Source organism: Nothoprocta perdicaria, unplaced genomic scaffold, assembly GCF_003342845.1.
Source record: "Nothoprocta perdicaria isolate Ctin4 unplaced genomic scaffold, notPer1 scaffold_25, whole genome shotgun sequence".
NCBI classification, from domain to species: domain Eukaryota; kingdom Metazoa; phylum Chordata; class Aves; order Tinamiformes; family Tinamidae; genus Nothoprocta; species Nothoprocta perdicaria.
Window position 1 is genome coordinate 3,692,946 of NW_020455477.1, and position 18,053 is coordinate 3,710,998.

Below are 18,053 nucleotides of genomic sequence, written 5' to 3' on the forward strand. Positions count from 1 at the left end.
GTGTTTCTGTAGTACTAAGAAACTAAAATTTGTGTCCTATATAGTTTCATTTTTACACATTCAGTCCATGAAAACAAAAATGAGTGTGTGCTCACCAACTAGATGCTGGCTTGCAAAGAAATTAAGTCTGTCTAGAAGTAGTTGACCATCAAGCAAAATTGTTTGCAATGTTAATATAAACTCTCTGTTTGTCAGTTGTTCATGCTAAACTAATTAATTTGGCTTCTTTTGCTGTAGACTTACCCAGTAGAAACTTTATCAAACTTCTCTTTCTTTCCATATGAAAAATACTAAAACCATTAACTATGAGCTTGTGTCTTTTTTTTGTTTGTTTATAGGTTGAGGATCGTATGTTCTATTCTTTTTCTCTCTTATTTTTAAGAGAGATTTTTGCCTGTATTCTGAGATACTGGTTCTTAATACTGTTTTTACAAAACTTTGGTTTAGGATTTCAAGGAAGAATGGGTTTTGAAGGAGAAAAAGGAGATGCAGGTGTGCAGGGACCTCCAGGTCTTGCTGGGTCAGAAGGAATACCTGGCTTACCAGGTATGGAGTATCTTTATCGAAAACTCTTGTATCGGAGGGTAGAGGTTAATATTACCTGAACAGTAATATGTAAAATCAGTTTCGGCAGAAAAACTATGTTCGCTCCGTTAACTGTAAAGATTTTGAGTATTCTGAAGCTGACTAATTAGCCAAAATATTTTTTGAAAGTTTAACTACCTCCAAAAGAATCTGTTTTCTTCCAAATGGACACCATTATCTGACCTAATTTGATGTGATTAATAAAGTAATATGAGATACTGAATGGTAATATCTTGAGGCTCCAAAGTCTGAGAAAAATGAGCTGAAATTTGTTTTTATAAAAGTGAAAAAAGTTAGAATTCCCAATATTATAAAGAAACAGTAAGAATTCTGAAAACTGTACATTAAAGCACAGCTTTAAAGAATTATTTTGGAAACTTTTGGGGTTTCAGTTTCTTTCTTTTTGAAAGCCTGCATGTGCATATTTTGAAAGCTGACACGCCTTCACTAAAGAGCAGTCTTAAAAACAATCATGTAAAAATTAAAAGCCTACATAGTTCATTCTTAAACTTTTGCTCTGACATTAATCTAATGCATAATGATACATATAGGCCCTTGAGTGAGATAGTGCATCTGTTTTCTCATAAAATGTCTTTCACTCTCCATATTCTGTTTTTTGATTCTTTGAGATAACTTCTTTGTTGAAGTCATACGATGATATGTCTATAAAAAGATTCTTAAAATTAGGTTAATTGGGTAATTAGCAAGCATTTTAGACTTGTAATGAAATTGGTCCTTGTTATAATGGCAATAATCCATGCTGTATGTCACTGCAGCATTACTACTATATTTTTTTTAATGTCCTTTGTAGTCACTGCAGTGCAAAAAATGCAGGAAAAACTGCAGATGTTCTCTGACCTCTTCTGGGAGAAAATCAGACTGACCTGCCTAAGTGTTTAGTTGCCTCTACCCTAGAATTTAGACATCTGTACACTCCAAGTGCAACCAGACCTTATAGTCATTAAAATAAAAAATAAACTGACATTGATACAAGACTAAGTGAAAGAGAAGCAAGTAGAAAAACAGATCAAAATACAGAAAAAAAAAAAAGGCATATAGCCATGAGAAGCGTGTAATGGCAAAGTAGTGTATTTGTGACATGCTGAGAAACTGAACCAAACTCAGACAAAGGAAGTTCCGAATGTGCAAACACAGATTCCTGGTCTTGATGAAAATTTGCAGAGGTATATTGCAGTTGTCACCCATAAGTACTGTGAATAATCACAAGGCTCATGTGAAAGTTGATTGTGAGGAGGGGAAGCCTTGACCTTCCAATAAGAATAATGTTAATTTTATATGTGTCAGAGACAAGAGGAAGAATTCTACTTAATTTATTTGTTGATTTATAAAACAAAAAGATACCTTGCCCAGGTGTTAGGTGAAATGCAAAGCACTTTGAACAAATACAAGTACAAAATCTTTGAAGATACACAAGGTCTAAACTGAAGATGTACAAATAGAGAAGCATGAAAATAGTGCCTATTTTTTCATCTTACAGGTGTCAAAGGATTTATGGGTCTTCCAGGGATTCCTGGAGGACAAGGATTCCCAGGAGCACCTGGAGACAAAGGGGACATGGGAATTCCAGGTTATTTTCTATCAAGTCACATTGCAAATTCATGGTATTGTGCAGAAGTGTTTACACAGATGTGAGCAGTTACTGTTAGTGGACTACACAACATTGATGCAGACAGAGATTTTCCAGGACCAATAAACTTCTACCCACTCACATAGCTTCCTGAATTGCAGAATGTAGTTCTCCCTCTCTAGCCACAATGTTAGTAAGTGTGTTCCAAGTGTCCATCTTGAGTAATAATTTTTCGGAGAGTATAGCACAAGAATTAGTCAGGATGTGGCACTATATAGTGCTCCTTCATTTCATCATAATGACGTATTAGCTTAGTAAACTTAAGTCTTTCTTTCTGTAAGCTTTATAAATAATAAATGAAATATAATTAACATGTACTGTTAAATTGAAGCAAGTCTTTTAATGCACATAGAATTAGTTACTTAGTGCACAAATCATTTCAATGAAAAATCAGTATCTGAAAATGCAAGCAGGATTTTGTAAAGCACAGTGTGTTTTGCAATTATAGTTCTGGGAGAATGGTACTGACACCTTCTGTTTTTCCAGGTCCCAAAGGGCAGAAAGGATCTCCAGGCTTTCCAGGACCATCAGGTGACTCTGGGCAAATAGGCTCTGAAGGCTCTCCAGGTGACAAAGGAGACCCTGGGTATCCAGTTCCCGGGCCTCCAGGAGACCATGGTCCAAAGGTATAAAGGCAGTGGGCATTTTGTCATATTAGCCTATAGGCAGAGTCTTTGGCTGAAGAAACAAAATAGTATGTAAGCCAGACCTGGAGAGTCTGCAGCAGCTAAGTAGATTATTTGTAAATGATGAGAAGTTCTAAAATCCTAATTATAGTGCCTAAAATTGTATTGTTGATTTTTACAGTATTATCACACAAAAATAATTATTTTCTTTGGAATATGTATTGTTGAATGGCATTTTGATCAAATTAATAAAATTTTCTTCCACATTCACACATGATGAGCATCTGGAAACATATGAAATTATCTGAAATACATGGTTCAAGCTATAAGTTTTGCTACAATTCAGTCTATCTGCTTAGTTTATGTATTATCTGGGTAACCAGAATAAGACTGAGTTTGCAAATCAGTTTTAAATTTATGTGGTCTGCTGCCTCTGTTCTGGTCCAAATGACTGAGACAAAAGTAGAAATTTAAGAAAAAAGTGTATTTCTGTTCTGTCTGTCTTACTATGTATGTCTATTATGAAGTCTACGTGTTTGTACGAAGTTCTGGTAAAAAGAGCATCTATTATATTAGACTTTATATTAGTCTACTTCATACCATCTGTGAAAATTATCCTGAACCATGATTATGCTCACTTAACCTTTAAAATTATATATAACTTCATAATGTACAAACTTGGAATGTCATGTATTTAATGCAAGTCATTCTTCTGTTTTCATTTGTCTGCTTTTTCTCAGGGAGATCCAGGTCCCCCAGGGCGTTTAGGGAGCAAAGGAGAAAAAGGATCCCAAGGTCAGCCGGGCCGTGCAGGAGTGCCAGGACGAGATGGGATCAGAGGGGAATCTGGAGCTGCAGGGGTCCCAGGTATGGTTTGTTCTGAGGGAGGTGGCGAGATGCTGACGTGCTTCTAGAAGAGAATGTCTCCATAAATCTCAGGCAGCCTGTGGCACGCTTATACTCAGCTGCTGTAAACTTAAGCTTGTAGTCAGCACAGCCAGCCTAGCTTAGAGCCCACTAAAGATCTGTCATAGCTCTCTGAAGCAAAGACAGTAGCAAACTGAGGCTTAGTCTGTTCCTAATCTGAATTCCAAGTGTTAATGTCTTTTTTTCCTCTCCCAAACTTTCTTCTTACAGGGAAAGTAGGACTTCCTGGCAATGCTGGTGCTAAAGGACTTCAGGGCCACCCAGGACAAATGGGCACTAGAGGCCCTCCAGGTATGATGCTTGGCACCTCCATCAAATCACTGTATCCTGGTTTGTCATTCACTGGATGTGTTGCGATAAGTTAGCAGATTTTCTTGCTTTTGCAGTTGATATTGGAGTCTCTGTTTATGTAGGTATGAGACTCAGTTCACCTTCTCTAGTTCCAGCTAAGGTCTATACCAGGCTGTTTATAAAGTATTAATTCAGCTCAGGCAAAAGATTCTAGTTTTGTTTTCAAATATTCTTTAGAGTAGAAAGAGGGAAAAGACAGAGTTGCTGCTTTTAGAGCAACAGAAAAGATCCAACTGATTATCAGCAGAGTTGGCTAAGATCACACTACTCCTTACCTAGAGAAACCTTGAATTTGTAATAAACCTAGAGAGAAGAATTGCACTGCCTGTCTCACCAACATCAGCTTAATCAAAGGCAGGATCTAAAATGTCACTGAAAGACAGGAAAGTATTATCTGTGAAAATAATGAGGGTCCTAAATCCATTGAAGTTTAGAAAGACAAATGAAAATGAGATACTGCTCTTTACTAACGTTTATGTTACCAAGATAGTTATAATTATTTTTGAAGTAGTTGCACTAGTGACATTTTAATAAAGGAGACCAGTTAGTCTTCTATTATTTTGCATTTTAAAGGGAGATGTGAAAATGATATTCTGGCTCATTATAATTCACAGGTGCTGTTGGAGAACCTGGAAAGAATGGGCTTGTTGGTGAAAGAGGAAATCAAGGTCTGGATGGTATGCCTGGCACCCCAGGAGATAGGGGAGAACCAGGTACAGCAGTGAAGTACTTGGTTTTTGCTTTAAAATTGCTTTTCTTCCTCACCCCCACCTAGTTTCCCATGCCTCTTTTGGAGGGGACGGCTAAAGGGTTTCTGTGGAACAAAAGCTGTGTTGGTAAATAGAGGGTTCTTAATTTTTATATAAATCAAAGGTTTTCTGTGCAACTGTTTGACACACTATCAAGATTTTCAAATACATTCATTACTTCTCTATTATACATATGGTTTGTCAAAATTTCTTGTTCTTCCCCTTCTCCTTCAAATACAAGTGAGAAATAGGAGTTATCGCTTTAAAGAAAAACTTTTTCTGGATGGAACAGTAGAAGATAAGAAATAAAGATGTTTTTCGTAAAATTAAAATATCAGTCTTGAATCGGTGAATATTGAAGAACTATATGAAATTTTAAGCAACTATGATGTCTTCTGGCAATTATTCAGGGCTGTTGAGTATAATATGACCTAATATTTTGTAGGAGCACCAGGCAGAGGAATCCCTGGCCTGCAAGGTATTCCTGGTCGTAAAGGTGAGTTGTCCTCTCAGAGAGCAGAAGCTTAATTTTTAAATATTAGGCTGGTCATCTTTCCCCGTAAATGATGTCCTCCTTAAGGAATGGCACTATGAGATTTAGAGGCAATAAAGGGTGATTCTCTGCTTATGAACAATGACTTGGTGCTATACATTGAGTGTTAAGGGTTCTTGCTTGTCAAGTTAAGATTTTAACAAAGGTAGAGTGATTGCATTTTTATATGTTACCATTCTTTCCTTTTATGCTGACGTGGTCTCAAAAATAAAAAGCAATTGAATAAGGAGACACTTTCTAATTTTTGGCTGTGTACGTCTAAGACTGGTAGATATGATATGATTTGCTCTATTCAAACAAACAAAAACCTCCCTCCATACTCTCTCTGAACCATTCACCCCAAGATCAACATGAGTATCAACTAATCCACCTGAAATATTTTCTTGTTTTACAGTACTCACATTGATATTTTTAGCTAGAATTTAATTTAATAGGATTTGCAAATTGTGATGGTCTAAGTAGCTTTTTTTTTTTAATTGCTGTTTAAAGAAATATTCCATACTCTCTTCTTTCCACCCTTTCTTCTCAAGTTCATTCCTTTCTATGAGCAAACTCTGAAATGGAGTTTTAAAAGAAAAGCGATTTTTGTACACTACACTGCAGTAAGTCATATCTTTCTACAATCTTTTTCCTTCTGTAACTGTTGTGAGTTGATTTGGGGCTTCTCTGTATATAAAGCAAGGGCTGAATTCTCTGCATATAAAGCAATGGCAGTACGATAAACACATGTATTCTGTGTAGTCAAAATTAAGAGCTTCAAGCTATCTTGACAGTTCTTCCAAAATGCACTATGTAATATTTATACTCCACAGGAATCAAAGGAGACATGGGGCTGCCTGGTTTTCCTGGGCCACCAGGTACCAAAGGTTGTCGTGGGGATCAAGGGCCCATTGGACCCCCTGGCATGATGGGATTCCCTGGGTTCCAAGGTGCAACAGGCATGGCAATTCCTGGCCAAAAAGGGAACAGAGGTATTGCTGGTGCAGATGCAAGACCAGGTACGTTGTTACATCTCCTTGTTGATCTGAAAGGATATACTGCTAACTGCAAGCAGAACTTAGCTTGTCCAAAATTCAAGATTGAAAGAGGTTCTGTGCCAGAGTGCTTCAAAATTAAACAGGTAATTTCTTATTTGGTGCAATGTTACCATTGCAAACATCAGTTATCTGTGCAGTGGAATGTAAATTTAAAATAAAATAAAATAAAAAGTAGCTACTTTGCAGCCTGCCCACTTCCCTGCGTCTGCTTTCTTCCTGTGCAAGCTATAGGGAAGCAGGACTGTTACTGCAAGTGTAACTAGAAATGAAGGATGCTTAGAAACTGTAGTGCTGTAGAACTGAGAGAACTCAGCCCTCATCTCAGATTTAATTAAGAGACTATGAAGAAGGGAGGGGATTTTTTTTTGTTTGTTTTAAATCAGTATTTTTCCTTGGCAATTGCTGGCAGACAGTAAATATGAAATTATGTAATAATCACTGATGCTGTACTGCACTATATACAATGTTCATGAAATATCATTGGCAGTAGTCCCTGCTTACTTGGATGTTTCCTTACAGGTGCTCCCGGTTTTCCAGGGCCTCCTGGTCTTCCCACGCTCAGCATGAAAGGAAGCAAAGGTTTTAGAGGGGCAGATGGCATACCAGGGCCTACGGGCCCAAAAGGCAACATTGGTCTTCCAGGTCCAAAAGTCAGTGGAAGGGAATACTCCTTATTTTAAACTGCGTTGCTAATTTTCTCTTACCATAAAAACTATACCTAGAGGAGGGAGGGAAGAGTAGGACGAAAGATATTACACTGGGTATGAGAAGTGGTTTTTTTGGACTTTCCACAAACAGACAAAAAATATTTTACTCTTAATTTCTCGCTCGTTATTTTCTTGTCTTTTTTTTTACTTACAGAAAAATATTAACAATAGTCTGGCTATTTCTAACAAAGTTGCAAACGGAGCAAATAATGCTTCTAGTTAGAGACTTAATGTTTTGAATGTTGTGAATGAAAAGAAAATATACTTTGTACTGTGGAAATGCAACACTTATTGATGTTACCTGACTTACAGGGAATGGAAGGTCGATCAGGTTTTCCTGGTGCTAGAGGAGATCCTGGATTTATTGGATTCCCAGGTGTAAAAGGTATTCATCCCTTTTATATTCTTCTATATGTCAAATGTAATTAAATAAATGTTTTGTTATTATAGTAGTGTTAGACATAAACCTTTCCTATAAAGAGAGCAGGATGTAGGTCAGCTATAAAGGAGATCCCTTGTTAATGGAGCAGGTTTGATCAGATGTAATTTGCTTTGAGTTCAGTGTTATGGGTATGCCTGATGCTCAATTGAGAAAGGGCTAGAACTTTAACGGCCTCCATTACAGACTACATCAAAACAAGTTTGTCCCTAGTGCTCACCAGTGACTAATGCAGCGTAAGGACTTTGGACTGAGTCTGCTAGCATGAAATGCCACACGACTGATAAAAGATCTGCTTTTTGGCAACCCCTTAGCTACAGAACTCAACAGCATTAATCAGAATTGCAGTACAAAGCCCTGGCCCTCTGTTTGCAGTCTTAATAGACCCAATTATGTTCTCATTCATTTTAAGCCAAGCTTATGGGACTGGCTATTATATGAAGATAGGCATGAAAACATCTTGTAAACTGACTGCATTTGGCCCATAAATGATAGAATTAACAGAAAAGTTGTAGCGCTCAAGTATTTCATGTGAGTCTGCTGACTGTTCCCCTTTGGGAAGGTTGCATGGATCGTGCAGGACTCTTGAGCAAGCCTCTGTACCTTTGGCAGTTGTTTTAACGCTTCAAACCAGGTGTGTCTCCAATCTCCTTTTCCAGGAGAAAAGGGTAATCAAGGACCTCCTGGACCACAGGGTGCAGAAGGGCCAAGGGGACCAAAGGGACAACATGGTAATATGTTATTACAATCCTTTTTGTTACAGTACAAGCTGATTTAGCTTAGCTGTGTGGGTTGTTTCCATATTTGGGGGATTTCTTTTGTTTGATTTCTTGTTTCTTTGTTTATTTTTTAGTGTAAAAGAATTAGCTTTTCATTAGATTTATATTTTTGGTGCTAGGGCCACCTGGAGTCCCTGGGAAAGTATTCTCTGTCCCAGGAAACAAGGGGGCTCCTGGACTGCCTGGAAGACCAGGAACACCAGGTGATCAAGGAATTCAGGGGATTTCTGGCCTACAAGGTGGGTTTATTTATTTATTTATTTATTTATTTATTTATTTTTGTTTTTAATCCCCGCACATGTTTATCTGTGTTGCTTAATGAAACATGTTGATTTGCAGGAGAACACATTTCTGCACCCCAAATCAACATGTCTTTAAGAATACCTCTCTATTTAAGAGTAGCAAATGGTACCATGTTAACTGCCTCATCTTCAGAACCTGTCTCTTTCATGTGTCCTGCTGAGCATCTGCAGCTGGGGACTGTTCTACCCGTACAGTCTGCGAGTGATGAAGCAGTTCCCTCAACATAAGGCTAGGCAAAATAATGGAATAAAAGTTTAGATGAAACACTTAGTGTTTTCATGAGAGCAGGGTCATGCTCGTTCTGTTTTTCATCTTGAGGAGAAAATTACCACGGGTAATAAAAATACCATTAGAAAGAAATCCTCCCTCTATTTGCCTGAGGAGGTAGAAGAGAAGGAGAGGCAAGTAGCACTAGAAATGAAGCCTGCCACCACCGTGAGCAATGTGAGAGAAAGGAGCAAGGAATGGATGTGCTCTCTCCATGTACTCTCTCACTCCACAGCTTTTGATAGCAGGAGGCAGGTCCTCCGGGAGCCGGACCTGGCAGTAGGAGGCAGAGCTCCCCCAGGGATAGCAGAGAGACCAGTATAGAAGTGTCCTGCTGCAGTTATTTTTGCAAAGAAGCTGCATTGTTTATGGAAGTGTGGACAGTTTCTGAGATGACTATGGCTTGTTGTTGTATTTTTGAAATATTCCTACTGTGCAACAAATATTAGAGCAGAGAGCTGTTTCCTTTTGATTTTTTGCAACCATTCTCATGAGAATATTTTTCTGCAGTACATTCCATAGTGCCCTGTCATCGTCCTCATAAGAAACATAGTGAAAGTAACAGTGTAAACATCAAGTCTCAAAGCTTAGCAAATTGATGTTCACAATTTTATTATAGTGTAGCTGTTTTCATTTTAAAAAATCATAAATTGTTATTAGAATCTAGAAAAAAATACCACAATATAGCTGTGTTTTTTTTTTCCTGATTATAATTTAGGACCTAAAGGACTAAAAGGCCTACCAGGAAGTTATGGGAGTCCAGGTCAGCCAGGATTGCCTGGTCCGAAAGGAGACAGGGGCTTTCCAGGACAAAGAGGTACAACAAACAAGACATTTTTGATGTGTGCTACCAAATTTTCGGAGAAGACTGTGTTCTCAATTTCTTCAAATCCTTTCTTTCATATGTATAGATGTTCTATGTCTTCCTCAGTTCTTGAGGGCCTTAAGAATGTGTGAGCACACACTTAGTTTTCAGCAGGTATATGGTCAGCACTGCTGCAGCATTTTTTTTTCCAAAAATATGGCTTGGCTGTGCTGCTGTGTTGTCTACTCACTTGAAATTTACCCAACTCCGTTTATTTGCGCACTTGAAAATCCATTTAAATCAGTATCAGTATTCTATATAGAAGAACTATTAATGTAATTATTCAAATATACATATATTTTTATATATCAAATATAAATATACAATATAATAAATATTTACTTGGTCACTAAAAATGTCTTTATTCTACAGCCCTTCAATAAGGAGGGCCATGATTCTTTAAATGTTTCATTATTTCACAAAATTGTGTAATGTAAGCATACCTAATCCTGGTCTAAAAGAGCAAATATATGTAACAAGAAATGCTACCAATTTTCAGGCTGAATCTTCCTACTAATTTTTTTAGTTTTTTGTTTTTTTGAGTGACTATGTTAACTTAATAAAGCAAGAATGCAAGCAAAGTAATAATATTTGTATTTTTGTGTTTTTCCTTCCACAGGACCACCTGGACTGATTGGCTTTCCAGGTCTCCAGGGGTTACCTGGTTCTCCAGGTGTTATTGTCCCTGGTCCAGCAAGAAGAGGTTTTATCTTTACTCGGCATAGCCAGTCCATCAAGATCCCTGCGTGCCCCTATGGGACATCACAGATCTATGTTGGCTATTCACTGCTCTTTGTACAAGGAAACGAACGAGCACATGGACAAGACCTTGGTACTCTAAGTGGAAATTTTCACATCACTTTCTGTAGAGTGCAGTAATGCTTCTGTAGAATGTAATGCTACACTGCCTTCCGGAAACCAAACTCACAAAAAGCACTTGAAGTAACATTAGTTACAGTCTCCAGAGAGCTCCACAGCTCTGAGGAAATGCAGGAATTGTGGCTTGAAAGATAGGTTTTTCTCTTGCACTCCTGTACTCCACCTTTGCTACCCCTAGATGCTTTTCAGGAGAGATTGAGTTACTGGCGCAGAGGTGTCTGCAAGGTAATGGTTGAGAAATGTGCACAGGGCTGGCAGTAATGATAAAGGATCGAGGCAGGAACCCTGCTTTCCTGGAGGCCAGATAGGATACTATAGGGAATCTGAAGTCACACCAGAAGCTTGTGTTCAGGTGACTGTATCCCTGCTGCTCTGTCAAAGGCTGATACAATGCAGCAAGGTATTACTGTGTTTTAACACAAACTTTTTTTTTCTTAGCCCTTTGTGTGCTTGTGTGTGTGTATTATATACTAAATGTAAGCATTTTGCTTTTGTATAATTGCACTCTGCAAACACACTTTTCTTCCCCTTCTTACAGATACCAACTTTTAAAAATCTCACCATAGTAGACTGTATCCCATCAGGTCTCATTTGATTGTTGAACTAAATATAATTTCCTATTTATCATGAAGTCTTCTCTTTCATTTGTAGGAACAGCTGGTAGCTGCTTGCAGCGATTTACCACCATGCCATTCTTGTTCTGTAACACCAATAATGTTTGCAGTTTTGCTTCTCGCAATGATTACTCATACTGGCTGTCAGCTGCAGCAACGATGCCAGTAGACATGGCACCGATTTCTGGCAGAGCTCTAGAACCCTATATAAGCAGGTAAGAGAGCAAGAATCTGGGTTTTTCTGACCTGGAACCACCCAGCCAACATAATTTATTTTAAACAGTAGATCCCAGAGCTGCCTGTCTTAGCCAGTACAATGTAGATTTCAGCCACCTGATTTTTGATTTATTACCTGAATATTTCAGATGTTCAATGATACCCAAAGAAAAGTTTGATTAAAGTTAGATTAAAAAAAAATTAGAGGTGAACTAATCTAAAATAAAGACAACTAGTATTTGGAATGTGGTACAAAACAAGCGCTACTTCCAGTTACATTTAATATGAAGTCCATGATGAACCACCATGAAGGTGGTTTCTATACTCACAGGTGCAGGGGAGCATTTTGTGCCCTTACGTGTTTTCCCTCATCTCTGCGCTGAGTCCCTTTGTGTTCCTTCATACAGGTGTGTTGTCTGTGAAGGAGCTGCAATGGTAATAGCAGTTCACAGCCAAACAACTGTAGTTCCTGCATGCCCAGAAGGTTGGACTTCTCTCTGGAAGGGATTTTCTTTTGTTATGGTAAGGGTATAAAGGCCAAAAATGATCTATTTCTTCTCACTTTCATTGATGTTTTCATCTTGTCTTAGGTTGTTTATTTCTTTAATAGCTAAAATTTTCTTTCCATAGAAATGGTCAATAATTCCATTAGCTGTTACTTAATATCAGAAGCATAGGAACAACTATTCTTATCTGCCCTCAATAATAGATGACAGGACAGAAGGGGAAATTGATTAAAGGAAAACTGTAGAATTTCAGTCTGACAAAAATAACTGCTATGTCTCATCCTCATGCATCACACAAAGCTCTATGAAACACAGTTTCAGGCAGCGAGAAAAGAGAGAGAGAGAGAGAAAGAGAGAGAGAGAGAGAGTAAAGGCATCTGGTTAAAATAATTTGCTTATTTCAAGCGCCAACTATTTTAATTGTAGTTTGTAGGCAGTTTTCTGCTGCCACAAGTTATTCTAGGAGCATTTCTGTAGACGTTTACCAAAATCAGTGAGGGAAAATGCTTCTTTGATTTTTGCATTTGCAGAAGTAATCAATACAACAAAAATATGAACAAAGACCAATTAGGAGATTTGGCTGTTCATAATTTGGTCTTCAATTGGACAAATGCCAACTACTCTCTAGTATGTCTCTCTGGTCTCAAACCTTTTCATAGAGAAGGAAAAAGTTATTTAAAGGGGCTTAAGAAGTGTGCTTCAAAAATTGCACTTGAATTTTCATAAGGAAATCTGATAAAACTTAATGTATGTGCACTTTTTGTCTGAGTTGTACCACCTTACCTACGTAGGTTTGGTAGATTTTGATGTTTGGGAGAGGGGTTTGTTTGTTTTGTTTGGATTTTACCAAAAGGTGATGGACGAGTTCTTATTCAATATTTACAGTACACAAGTGCTGGCTCAGAAGCTTCTGGACAAGCATTGGCATCACCTGGGTCTTGCTTGGAAGAATTTCGAGCCATCCCATTCATTGAGTGCCATGGCAGGGGGACATGCAACTACTACACAAATTCCTACAGCTTCTGGTTGGCTTCACTAAATCCAAGAAGAATGTTCAGGTACAACCTACTTTCCTGGCAGCTTAACTCTTCCCCATTTCTTGCATCTTTCCTGCCACATCATGCTGCAGGTGTCTGAGGAGCCAGGAGCCTATTAGCCTCACATTAGAGGGCTCCCCTAATAATTCTCCTCAAATTAGACATCTCCCTGGGCTAGGCTTAAAGTCGTTCTGCAGTGCTGGAAGGCCTCAATGAGTCAAGGATTTGAATTTCCATGTGTGTAACTCAAAAGAAGGGGGAAATGCGTTTTTAAGAACATGAAGACCCTGAGTGCTTGCAGCCAACCCCATTTAAATGTCTGAATGTGCTTGTGTTCACAGTTATGTCACTGTAGTACCTTCTGATTTCTGTAGTGATCAAGTTAGTGTTCAGGACAAGGAACACCCTGAGTAAAAGAGATGGGGAAGGTGTGAGGGCAGAGGAGGAGTAGACAAAAGAGCAGAAGAATATGGTAATATTCTGCAGTGCTTCCAAATGTTTTTAAGGAGAAAAAAAAAAGTGTGTTTTGTTTGTTTGTTTTTCTTTTTTAGGAAACCTTTGCCACAGACTTTGAAAGCAGGAGAATTAGAAAACATCATAAGCCGCTGTCAGGTCTGCATGAAAATACCAGTCTAAATAATGGGCCTTGCTGATGGAGCAGCAAACTGCTTTTATTTGAGGGGGAAAAAATAGTAAAAATAAAGCCTACTCCTGAAGAGCTCTAACTTATTAAAGCCCAGTTGCATCTGGAAAGAAAATTATAAATTGCCAGTGCAGCACTATGGTGAGGTAGGGCAACGGTATGACCTTTTTCCTTTGGCAAATGACAAAGCACTTTGTTAGAATAAGCTTGCAACAGCAGTCCCGCAGGGACTTCTCCTGAACTGTGTCGTTTCTGAGCATCTTCATGATAACACTGTGGCACTGCTGGCAAACTTTAATGAAGGATGTTAATGCTGCCTTGTACCATGTGCTTTTCAATCTGCAAGACAAACTAAATGCTGTAATATCAGCTTACAGATGTTCAGTGTTCAAAGTAGATATAATTTAAGATAAAAATCTGGCATTTGAGAGAGATGGAGTTCAATAGGAAATTGCTTTTCAGTGCACTTTTAAATATATATTGATTCATTTAGGGTTGTTTTGGTTTGGTTTTCTTGTCTAATAAACAAGTATCTCCCCACTTATCCGTCTTGTGGCTGAGAAACAGGAATACGTTTTTTTGTATCCCTGCAATAACAGTGGTTCCTTACTAGCCAGAAGGGTGGCTCTGCTCTGCTTGGTAGGCTAACCCAAGCTGTTGGAAGGTCTTTAGATTCAGTGGCTTTTGGCAAACATTATAAAAATCTTTAGTTTCCTAACAAGTTGACAGTATTGGGCCTTTATTATGATTGCATGCTTTTGTCTCTACTGACAAAGAACTATCGTAACTTGAAATGTTGATGGAATTTGCAGTTAGTGTATGGCTCAAGGGCTCCCAGGGCATTATCAGTTTAGCACACACCCTTCCAGATAATCCCTGTCTTCCTTTTTTATTGCATTTTCAAACACACACCAAAAGGTAAAATATACACATTTTACCATATTTAATATTGAAATATTTATCATAAACATTTCTGGAAATAAAATCCCTTAATCCATCCAGTTAAATTCATGCATCTTAAATTTAAAAAAAAAATAAATAAATAAATAAAAAATTGGCACTTAAAATGTACCATCTGAGCACTGACTAATACAAGAGAATACAATTGTAAATGATTATAAATACTTGAAAAGCACTTTCATTTACTCATATAATTTATATAAAACTGTAGCTCTGATTTTTTTTTTTTTTTTGTATTTATAACATTGCACTTGCAAGGCTATTTAAAAATGTATTGTTAGCATTTAAAATGTTAATAACTGTTAATACTTGCACACAACTGTCAATTTCAGTATTTAGTGTTATAGAAATTTAATTCATTCAAAAAGCTCTGTAAATGCCTCATTTTAAATGTAGACTAGCAATTCATTGAAATAATGAAGATTTCTCATTTAGATCTTTTTTTAAGCAAGTTAAATTTTATATTCAGTTTATTTTAAAGTACTTGCATTAAGTTTGTCTCTGGAATTTTCACTGTTAATAGAAAATAATTTTATCTGTATGTTTCTATGTCAGTAGAACATAGAACTTCTGAGGAAGTTAATCTGAAGACAAGAATTATGTGGATTGAGCGGATATTTTAAAATTCCTGTTTTCTTGAACAGTTTATTATTGTAGTTCTCTTTTCAGGTGTAATTGTGAAATTACAGGGTTTTATGAAGAATATGCAGATGCACTTCTGGCATGATGCCACTGTCAATCTCAATTCCATTTGAATCATGTTTGGAGATGGGAATGAGGGTGTTCTTTAAGATAATCATGTTAGATTTTTCTCTAAAACAGTGAAATACGATTTAAATATTCAGAGATGAAATCCACACATGTTGCATAGAGGATTTTTAGTTGTTGTTTGTTTGTTGCTAAGACTGGGATAACATAAACATGACTAGTGCGTTGTGTACTGTATGCAACCTGTGACTGGGGAGACCCTCTGTAAAACTCACTAGTAAAGTGCAGAATTTAAGTACCTAGTGTTAAAGTCTCCTAGAGATGATCTGTAAAGTATAATATGTAAGGAAAAGAGAATATTGTGACTTTAAACTCAAAGGTAAGTTACAAAGAGGAAAAACTTAGAACTTCCCCATAAGTGGAAGTTTACCCCTTGATTCCAGTTCTGGATTCTGTTGCTGCCTTATTGTGTGGCCTTCTACAAGTCACTACAAGATTGCCATAAATACCTCTGGATTTTGAGCATGCAGCCCCAGGCTTTCTTCAAGAAACCTGAAACACTCAAAATTTGGAGGAACATTTATGTTCATCAAACCCAGCATATTAAAAGGTAGATGGTGAAAATCAGAGTAAAACTTGAAACTTGAAAAATGTTGGTCTTGATCTGCATCTGCAGGAGAAATCATTTTGCTTTCTTATTGCTAATAATTGTTGTGAGAATTAATTAGCTCATGTATGTAAATGCTTTGAGAGCCTTAACTGGAAAGTGCTGAAAAGATGCAAAGTGTTAATATATTGTACTGAAAGAATGGCAAAAAAATGGAGAGGGGAGGGGGAAAAAAAAAAAAAGGAGAAAAAAAAAAAAGAGGAAGACAAATCTTCTGCTAAATGCAACCAAATAAAAATAATTTTGACTATAAAAAAAAAATCACCTGCTTTTTTTTTTGTTGTTCCTTGCAGTGCTCATGCTCTTAGGCATGTGTGTAGGCATGTGTGTAGGCATGATATAAAATACTCCAATGTGTGATAATGTCACATGAGTAAAAGAGAACAGGTGCATCTTGCCCTGAGGACCAGCCCCTCTTTCTGCTCCATAGTGTGCTCAATGTCTAGCACTTGAATGGGGACACAAGTGGGATGTCCAGACCTCTCCTTCAACTGTACAGTGAGCCCGTGGAGGACTGGGGTTTGGAGCTGGAGCAGCCGAGCTCTGTCCTCTTACTGCAAGGGGAAGGTGAATCGTGTGCATGATGTGCAGGGGGGTTGCAAGTCGCTGCTGCCAGGAGGGAGAGCGTGTAAGGACAGAGACATAGCAGGTAAGCTTGAACACGCTCCCAGCTTGCTTCTTGGAGAAGGGGAATGACTGGCCACCAAGGAAACCACCACTGTTGTGGAGGATGGAGGAAAAAAGACAAGGAGAGGAGTAGGATGGTGTTTCCTCATGGTGATGACGGTAATCTGAGTATCCTGTGTGCAAACAGAGTGCGGTAGGAAGAAAAAGGCAGGTCTATGCTTTTTAGCAACATTATTACTACCAAAATATCAATGTGCAAATCATACGGGCACATGGGTGTATAAAACACTCTTGAGGACAGCAGCTGCCACCACTGAACTGGAAAAACAGGAATAGCGGTGGAGAGATGACACACTGTCACAGGAAAGGGTTTGTGTCAGGATTCCTTGTGCAGATGGATGGGAAGAGTGTCCTGAAGGACGCAGACAGTGTCAGGGCACAGCTCTGTGCAAATGGTCAGCACGGACATGAGCTGAAGTGTGGGGCCAGCTGCCCGAGTCGTGCTCTCCAGGCAGGACTTGCAATGTGAAACTACGCTGGAATAACTGCTGGGGCTGCTTTCAATCTTAGGATAACACCCCCGATCTACCTTGGATACCTTGTAAAAGTAATGGTTATGCTACACCTTACTAAGGGGCAAAGCCCAGTAGGAAGCGCAGCCGCTGCATCTGGGCCTGTCCGGCAGCAGCCGGGCTCTGGGCGGCAGTGGGGGCCTGGGACCCCCAAAAACCTCCTTTCTGGGGCGCCACGGGGCAAGGGGCCTTCCTGCAGCCTCGGGGAAAACGGTTGCATCAGTATTAAAAGTGATGTGTGGCCAAAAGCACCTCTGGGTACCGAGTTACCTCATGTGGGATTGTTTTTTTTTTTTTAAGGTTGAGGAAATGCAGTGACTTGCCTATCACTGTGTGGGGAAAAAAAATAAACGGTCAGTTTCAGAAGGATTATAAGCCCGTGTCACAGAGGTTAGAGCTGCGTTGTGTGACAAGTCAATATATAAGACAGAACGGGATAGCCGGGGCGCTCAGACGGTTATGGGAGCGACCTCTGCGTAACATGGCGCGTGGCGCCGCCCGCCTTCCCTCACTAAAAATGGATGCCCGAGGGCATTCCCCGCATGTGAGGCGATGCGGGCACCGCTTCCGCCCTCTTGAAGTCACGTGACGCGCAGTCCCCGGCCCGGCAGCGCTTACGGGAAGCCGATGGGGACAAGCAGGCTCCTGGTTGCGCGTCGCGTGGGGAGCGCGCCTCGCGCCGCGTGACCCCCCCCCCAGGTCCCCCGGCCCGCGCGAGGAGCCGCGCGCGCCCGGAGCGGGGCAGCAACGGCCCGGGCGGCGGCGGCGCCTGCGGGTGAGTGGGGGCC

The 18,053-nt window shown here is 39.1% G+C and overlaps 1 protein-coding gene across 1 annotated transcript in view; it reads left to right on the forward strand.

Annotated features, from left to right (window-relative positions):
• Positions 1-14,628, forward strand: part of LOC112947868 (collagen alpha-3(IV) chain-like) — a 53,394-nt gene extending 38,766 nt beyond the window's left edge. Inside the window, exons 35-52 of the mRNA XM_026040027.1 lie at positions 448-546; positions 2,084-2,173; positions 2,720-2,859; positions 3,600-3,726; positions 3,997-4,077; positions 4,752-4,850; positions 5,332-5,382; positions 6,252-6,437; positions 6,996-7,126; positions 7,496-7,568; positions 8,282-8,353; positions 8,521-8,640; positions 9,690-9,788; positions 10,456-10,668; positions 11,367-11,544; positions 11,953-12,067; positions 12,937-13,109; positions 13,640-14,628. Coding sequence (XP_025895812.1) covers positions 448-546; positions 2,084-2,173; positions 2,720-2,859; positions 3,600-3,726; positions 3,997-4,077; positions 4,752-4,850; positions 5,332-5,382; positions 6,252-6,437; positions 6,996-7,126; positions 7,496-7,568; positions 8,282-8,353; positions 8,521-8,640; positions 9,690-9,788; positions 10,456-10,668; positions 11,367-11,544; positions 11,953-12,067; positions 12,937-13,109; positions 13,640-13,724 — 2,132 coding nt within the window. The 3' untranslated portion in view covers positions 13,725-14,628. The remainder of the gene's footprint in view (positions 1-447; positions 547-2,083; positions 2,174-2,719; positions 2,860-3,599; positions 3,727-3,996; positions 4,078-4,751; positions 4,851-5,331; positions 5,383-6,251; positions 6,438-6,995; positions 7,127-7,495; positions 7,569-8,281; positions 8,354-8,520; positions 8,641-9,689; positions 9,789-10,455; positions 10,669-11,366; positions 11,545-11,952; positions 12,068-12,936; positions 13,110-13,639) is intronic.
• Positions 14,629-18,053: the final 3,425 nt, after the last annotated feature.